Consider the following 8117-nt stretch of genomic DNA (forward strand, 5'->3'; position numbering starts at 1 on the left):
GTTTGGCCCTCAACCTACAAAGACCTATTCCCTTCTGCCTCCCAAGGGCTGGATAAAGCTCTGACCCACCGAGCCCAAACTGTCTTGTGTTTCACACCACTGTTTTCAGGAGCTTTGCTTAAAAATAAGCATGTGTTACTTTTAGAAAACACAACAGGTTCTTTTTCAGATGCTAACATAGCTGTTATCCAGGCACAAACTGGAACTTCATCTAATCTTGGGAATTCTGTCAACACAGACCCTGAGGTACACATTCCCTCAAGCAAGCTGCTTGTGCTCGCTCGTTCTCTCTCTCTCTCTCTCTCTCTCTCTCTCTCTCTCTCTCTCTCCTTCCTTTTTCCCTCCCTCCCTCCCTCCCCCTCCCCTTCTCCTTCTCACACACATATATCCAAGCCCATGCATGCCCATTTTCTTTCCCTCCCTCCCTCCCTTCTTTTCTTTCTCTCTTTCCTTTGGGGCAGGATCTCACTGTGTAGCCCTGGCCGACCTAGAATACACTATGTTGACCAGGCTGGCCTGAAACTCACAGAGATCTGCCTACTTCTGTGTCCTAAACTGTATGACACTAAGTCTGGTCACACAGGACCATTTTCATTCCTATACATAGGCACTTAAACCCCAGGCTAAGACAAAGACAGGAACTAACAGGAGAGACACTAACCACAGTATCAAACATCCCTAAGAACTATCAACTGCCCCTGGCAAAAGAAAGAGAAACGGGAACACTGTACACAAATGGGTTCACTTCTGCAGCTCCTTCTGAGAGCTATGGAGGACAAACCATGTCTTCCAAAACAGAGTACTCACAGCTCCAACCTGAGACCCTGCCTAAAAGAAAAAGATATGAAAATGAAAAAAGAAAAAGAAAGAGATGCAGCTAGAAAGTTCTACCATGCCCATGCGCCTTCTTCCTGTCCCCTTCAGACTCCTGTGAGTGACACTGGATGGTATCACACACCTGATCTGCCACCAGGTGAGGTAATCAGATCCACATATACCATGACACTTTGGGAGAAAGAGAAAAGAAGGGCATGACAGCCTCTCTATTATAAATGGGAGCGCTCCTATTAAAAATTCAGACAATCTGCTTAATAATTGAAAATGCTACCTTCATAAACAGGTTACATAAAAGACACTGGAGCCCGGCTAGTGCCTCACACCTGGAATCCCAGCACTTGGGAGATGGGGGGAGGGGGTTGGGTCAGGAACTCAAGGTTACCTTCCTCATCACTGACACCCCTCCATTCTCAAAGAAATTAAATTTAAAAACTAGAAATAGGGCAGAGAGACAGCCCAGCAGGTGAAGGTCCTCACTGCCAAGTCTGAGGACCTGATGGCATACACAGGAGGAGATAACCGAACTCCTCAAAGTTCTCCTCTGACCTCCACACAAGCACTCAGCGCACCTGTCCATGCACACCCTGAGTAAATAATATTTAAGAAACAAAAAAGTCCGGCTGGAGAGATGGCTCAGTAGCTAAGAGCATTGCCTGTTCTTCCAGAGGTCCTGAGTTCAATTCTCAGCACCCACAAGGTGGCTCACAGCCATCTGGAATGGGATCCGATGCCCTCTTCTAGTGTGTCTCAAGAGATGTACAGTGTACTCATACATAAAATAAGTAAATCTTTAAAATAAATAAATAAATAAATAAATAAAACCTTAGGTTAGGTATCTCAGTACCCTGGAGACAGAGACAGGTAAATCTTAGTGAGTTCCAGGCTACAAACTGAGATCATGTTTTTAAAAAAAAAAAAGAAAAGAAAGAAAGAAAGAAAGAAAATTCTTATTTTTTTAGATAAATACAGAATCGTTTACAAATAAAGATTAGCAGCATCGATCATTAAAAGTGTGCAATGACGGGGTTGGGGATTTAGCTCAGCGGTAGAGCGCTTGCCTAGCAAGCGCAAGGCCCTGGGTTCGGTCCCCAGCTCCGAAAAAAAAAAAAAAAAAAAGTGTGCAATGACTCTTTGGGCTTGGACTTCGGTTCACAAGACATGGCTAAACACACCAAGAAGGTCAGGATCGTGGGGGAAATACAGAACCCGATATGGTGCCTCCCTCTGGAAAATGGTGAAGAAAATTGAAATCAGCCATACGCCAAGTACACTTGCTGCTCCTTCTGTGGCAAGACCAAGATGAAGAGACGAGCTGCTGGCATCTGGCACTGTGGTTCCTGCATGAAAACAGTGACTGGCAGGGCCTGGGCCTACAGTACCACCTCAGCAGTTACCAGAAGTCTGCCATCAGAAGACTGAAGGAAAAACCATACATAGAAGCCTATCATCTGAGATCTGCCTGCAATAAATGGGTTAATTTTTGGGAAAAAAAAAAGTGCGTTGGTGGCAAACACCTTTAATCCCAGTGCCTGGGAGTTAGAGGCAGGGAAATCTCTGAGTTCGAAGACAGACTGACCTACAAGAGTAAATTCCTACAAGAGAAGAGGGCAGGGGCTGGAGACATAGATGCCTCAGTGATTAAGGCTTTGCTGCTTTTCCAGAGATGCAGTGTGGTTTCCAGCACCCATGTGAGGTGGCTCACAGCCTCCTGTAACTCCACCTTGAGTATCTGACACCTCTGTGGGCACCTGCATGTCTGCCTCACATAGACACTCATCCACACAGCAAAGTAATCAAATAAACATTTTAAAAGGAAAGGAAGTGGAAGGGCAGCCACAGATAAGCTGAGAGTCCTGAAACCCCTGGAACTTGAGGGACAGCCCGAGAGACATCGTTCACTACCTCTCTCTGCTATGTACATTCAAGATTTCTTTCATCTTAAAAATTTCAAAATACAGTCAGGCATGGTGGCATATCCCATTAGTCCCAGCTCTCGGGAAGCAGAGGCAGATGGATCTCTGTGAGTTAAAGGCCAGTCTGCTCTACAGAGTGTCCTGGCTCCAGGACAGCCAGAACTACATAGGGAGACCCTGTCTCAAAAACAAAAACAAAAACATTTCAAAAAACATGTAGTGTGGGAATGCTTTGCTTTGCTCTAAACTCCTGTGCTATCGGTTAATGTTCCTGCCTTTGCTCCTCTATGATATACTGGGCAAAGCTGAGTCACCAAGGCTGCTAGGAACTCACCTTACATTCACAGAAAGATTAACTTCCATCCCTTTGTGTGTTATCTGCTCCAGAACAGTAGGAGCACTCACAGAAAACAAGAGGTGTCCTGCACAGCCCAGGAGGGGGCTCAAAGTCCAGGAGGCTGAGCCAAATCAAGGTTGCTTCCTCCCAAGAGGTTAAAAAACAAAAGGACCTAGGAGACAGCCCTCCACTCTCCATCCCAACAAATCCTTGGCCACTGGGGCTTCCCAAACTGCACATTCGACCAGGAACCATCAGAGCAAACAATTCTGACCCATTTTAGTATTCAGGACTCTGCTGCACTGGGAATGGTGGCACACACCTGTGACCCTAGCACTCTGGAGGCAGAGGCAGAGAATGGTGGATCTCTGAGTTCTAGACTAGCCAGAAGTATATGGTGAGACTTTTTGAGGAGAAGGGTTTAGGGGACGGGGAAAAAGTATGGTCAAGTCTTCCCCAAAGTAATCAAGTTGGGGAGGTGATGACCAAAGACAATTTCTCAAAGAGAATTTTACACAATTCACTAAACTGAAACTTGGTAGAAATACTTTGGAGCAATTCATTCCAGAGTCATCTGTGGGTTAAGAGCTAAAAAAAAAAGAGAGAATCCTCCAGTCCTGTTCTAGCACAGTTGGCAAGGCCTGGGGAAAGGTATGTAGCCTTTCTCAGGCTTCTAGCTTCTAACCTGTAAAGTAAGAGAAGCACCTGCTTGGCTAATTTACCACCTCAGAGAACTAGCAATGACCCGGTGAGAGCAAAACAGCAGAGTGGGTCATGGGAAAGAGCAAATGCAGCTCTGCCTTGCTTAGCCTTCTCCGTCAGACTGGAGCTGGAGGCAAGAACAAGTTTAAAGAGAAGGCCACTACACCAGGAAACAGCACTGGAAAGACCTACCCAGCCCAGGAATGAGACGGAAAATCCGGTTGGGGATTTAGCTCAGTGGTAGAGCGCTTGCCTAGGAAGCGCAAGGCCCTGGGTTCGGTCCCCAGCTCCAAAAAAAAAAAAAAAAAAAAAAAAAAGAGAGATGGAAAATCCTACAAGAACTCAAGCTCCATGGTAAAGGCCAGCAAGAGGGTTCAATGATAAGAAGTCACCTGGCCCCACAGTGTCACCTCAGAGGGAGCTCCCAGTCAACCAGGGGAATTCTTTCCAATTGCTCTCTGGAGGCTGCAAATAGAGAGGTTTGAAGGGAATGACTAATAGAAATGTATCAACTCTGCCCTTTCTCCCCTTTAGTCTTTAGAGACAGAGTCTTGTTATGCACCCAGGTTGACTTCGATCTTGACAGCCTCCTGCATGCTGGATGCAAAGACTACAGATGTGTGTGCGACCACACCCAGCTCATTTTTATCCCTCTTCTTAAAGACCACTCGACATGCAAATGTACTCGAACACCCACTTAACAAATGTCTTCATGTGTGAAAGATGAGTAACATGAAAATTAAAATAAAAATTTCAGAGACTTCCAACCAATAAATAAAATTAAGGGGAACATGTATGTAACATAGTTGGTGTCTTTCCAGGGACTTCCAACCAATAAATAATTTTTTTTAATGTGCATCTGGTGCTTGGCCTGTATGTATGTATGTATGTATGTATGTATATGTATTAGGGTGTCAGATCCTGTGGAATTGGGAGTTACAGACAGTTGTGAGTTGCCGTGTGGGTGCTGGGAATTGAACCTGGGTTCTCTGTAAGAGCAGCCAATGCTCTTAACCGCTGAGCCACCTGACCAGCCCCCCAACCGATAAATAAAATAAATGGCAACTTGTGACATTGCTGGTGTCTTCCGGGTTACAGCAAAGCACACAGCCCTGGTGCCATCTTCACCCCAAACTATTAAATGCTAAGGGGAAGCAATAACCAGGCCTTGGTCTTAGAGCCTGCTTCCCCAGGAGCTCCTGGGGATGTGTGGGACCCTCGCACATGAACTGAGCCTCTGTTAACCTTCAATACATCTCAGCTCTCCTGTAAGAGTTGGAGGCCCTAATGACTCTGCCTCATTTGACACCCCCATGAAACTCCTGGGCTCATTCCCTTCCTTTTCTTGATCATGGTGCAGAACTCTGTGTGTATTCCAGCAAGTGTGTACATGCACGCATGAGTATGCTTTGAAACAGGGTCTTATTTTGTAGCTCCTTAGTCTTGAACTCAGTCTATACATAGACTAAGATGGCCTTGAACTTCCAGCAGTCCCACCTCAGCCTCACAAATGCTGGGACTAGCGGTATGCACCATCGCCCAGCTTACCATTTACCTGTGCTTGTTGATTCTGCCACTTTACTGTAGAGCAGATAGCTATCCTCTTATGTGATACAAAGGACCGAGCTCCAGGCTATGTGCAGGAGGCAAATACTTTTCCACTGATCTACATCTTCAACCAGAAATTAACATTTTTAATTCCTAGGACCTTCTGGCCACTAATTCCGGTCTCTCAAGCAAAACCTACTCCAACAAATGGTAAACACAAAGACACCAACTCTACTCGAAAGGCATCTCCAAGTCTGGCCTCTGAGGTCCTAACACTGGTAACAGAAGTAAGGCACTGAAAAGGGTTTCCCACTCCCAGATCTAGGAAATAAGTAGCAAGTGTAACGTTAGAGGAGGGGACACCTGACTCTCGGGTATATCTTCCTCTAAGAGGGAAGAGGGGATTCCAGAGAAACTACCCTGAACAGAAATCAGCAACATCTCTCCCGACCAGAACTGTACTCAGTTTGTTACCTGCTCAGCTCCGTAGACTGTGGCAAATTGGATGAAATCCTCGATTCGGACGAAGCCATCCCCATCCCTGTCCAAGGCATCGAATACCGTCCGGAGTCGTGCACCCTCCTCCTGAGCTGTCCCAGGCTCGCTGGGCAGCGACAACGCCAGGCCTGGGTCCGGGGGTGGCCCGGGACATGCCTGCAGCAGCTCGCCCTCGGCTAGCAAGGGCTCTAGGGGTAGGCCCCGCGTAGGGCAGCAGTCTTCCAGCTCCTCGGGCCAACTGCACGCGACTTTGGGCTTCTCCGGCTCTTTAAATTGGAGACACGAAACTTTGGGTTCCTCTCGATCCTCGGACCAGAAGCAGGATGCATCGGGCTCTTCCTGCCAGCACTGCGTTGTGTTCTGCTCCTCTGGCCAGAGGCACAGAACCTGGGGCTCCTCTGACCAACAGCGAGGTGCGTCGGGCTCATCTGGTTCATTGGCCCAGAAGCACGGTGCGTTGAGAGCGTCGGGCTCCTCAGGTTCCTCAGGCCAGCAGTGAGGTGCATCCGCCTCCTCCGGTTCCTTGACCAAGAGGCACGGTGCATCGGGTTCCCCCGGCCACAGGTGAGAGGCGTCAGGTTCCTCTGACTCCTTGGCCGAGAGGCACTCTGTGTCCACCTCCTGAGAACAGCAGTGAGGGGCATCAGGCTCTTCCAGCTCCTCTGCCAACAAGCACGGTGCGTCTGACTCCTGGGGCCAGCATTGAAGGGCGTCAGGTTCTTTCAGTTCCTCTGTCAAGAGGCACGGTGCGTCGGATTCCTCCCTCTCCTTGGCCAAGTGACACCCTACGTCGGGCTCCTGGGGCCCTACGTCGGGCTCCTGGGGCCAGCAGCTAGGGGCGTCGGATTCCTCCCATTCCTTGGCCAAGAGGCAAGGTGCGTCTGGCTCCTGGGACAAGCATCGAGGAGTGTCGGGTTCGTCCAGTTCCTTAGCCAAGTTACAGGATTCGTTGGGTTCCTGGGTCCAGCAGCGAGGGGCGTCAAGGTCCTCCAGTTCCTCAGCCAAGTGGCACGGTGCGTCTGGCTCTTGAGGCCGGCAGCGAGGGACATCGGGTTCCTCCACCTCCTTTAGCAAGTAGCAGAATGCGTCTGGTTCCTGGGGCCAGCAGAGAGGGGCGTCAGGTTCCTCTAGATATTTGGCCAAATGGCACGGTGCGTCTGGTTCCTGGGGCCAGCACCGAGGGACGTCGGGTTCCTCCCACTCCTTGGCCAAGTGGCACGGTGCGTCTGGCTCCAGGGGCCAGCAGCGAGGGGAGTCGGTTTCCTCCAGATCCTTGGCCAAGTGGCAAGGTGCGTCTGGCTCCTGGGATGAGCAGCGAGGGGCGTCGGGTTCCTCCAGCTCCTTAGCCAAGTGACAGGATTCGTAGGGCTCCTGGGACAAGCAGCGAGAAGCGCTGGGCTCTTCGGCCCAGCGACGAGGAGCGTGAGGCTCCTCTACCTCTTCGGGCCAGCAGATTGGCGCGTTGGGTCCCTCTGGCCACCGTTGAAGCTGGGCGTGTTCCTCGGGCTCATCTGACCAGCCTCGAGGAGCGTCGGGCCCCACCAGCCCCTTGACCCCGCGCTGGGGCCCAGACGCCGGCTCGTCGTGGTCCGACAGGGAGGTCGGCTGGCTCAGCTCCATGATCCGGCGCCGGCTAAACTAGGGATGATGCGAGAGGCGCGGAAGACAGACAAAGGCGCTCAGGGCGCGGCGGCGGGCGCGGGCATCCCCGCGGCGACGCGGGCGGGCGCGCGCGGGGCGCCCGGACTGCTGGGGCTGGCGCTCGGGCCCTGCTCCGCCCTCGCCCATCTTCGCACCGCACCTTAGCGGCTCCCGGCCCCGCAGCGCGGCTGGCGCGGGCCCATGGCGACAGCACAGTCCAGACGATGAGAGGACCCGGTGGCGGGGAGTGGACGGTGGGACACAGGCATCGGCCGAGGAGCGGAGGCTGAAGCCTGAGCGCCTGAGCTTAGGGACCCAGTGAGGGACGCCGGCGCCGGCGCTGGCCCGCCCTCCGTCGCGCGTGACGTCAGCACGCCGTGTAGCCTGATCACGCCCCCATGGGTTGCTATAAAGGTGGGTTCGAAGTGGGCACTGTTTAGGGGCGACAGTAAACTGCCCCATTCGAGTTCTCGGTATGATTTGCGCGAGTGGGATGAGTGAAGGGTTCTGTCGCAGGAAGAGGCGCCCGAGAATAGGCTTTGGGAAACTATTGCTGAACGGGAAACAGAACGTTCGCATATCCTAAAAGAAGCCGCTAGTCCCTTCTGTGTGACTCCTTCACAAACTGGTGCTAAAGACCA

General features: G+C 51.0%; 1 protein-coding gene and 1 pseudogene across 5 annotated transcripts in view; one reads left to right on the forward strand and one right to left on the reverse strand.

Annotated features, from left to right (window-relative positions):
* Window positions 1-7796, reverse strand: part of Rab11fip3 (RAB11 family interacting protein 3) — an 84023-nt gene extending 76227 nt beyond the window's left edge. For 4 of the 5 annotated variants that reach the window (XM_006246071.4, XM_002727755.6, XM_063268944.1 and 1 more), the window contains exon 1: window positions 5812-7480. In XM_006246071.4, coding sequence (XP_006246133.1) covers window positions 5812-7455 — 1644 coding nt within the window. In that variant the 5' untranslated portion in view covers window positions 7456-7480. Of the gene's footprint in view, window positions 1-5811 lie in introns of all 5 variants that reach the window. The other variant, NM_001427085.1, reaches the window with a different exon arrangement.
* Window positions 1996-3996, forward strand: Rpl37a-ps10 (ribosomal protein L37A, pseudogene 10; annotated as a pseudogene).
* Window positions 7797-8117: the final 321 nt, after the last annotated feature.

The sequence above is a fragment of the Rattus norvegicus genome, chromosome 10, assembly GCF_036323735.1.
Source record: "Rattus norvegicus strain BN/NHsdMcwi chromosome 10, GRCr8, whole genome shotgun sequence".
NCBI classification, from domain to species: domain Eukaryota; kingdom Metazoa; phylum Chordata; class Mammalia; order Rodentia; family Muridae; genus Rattus; species Rattus norvegicus.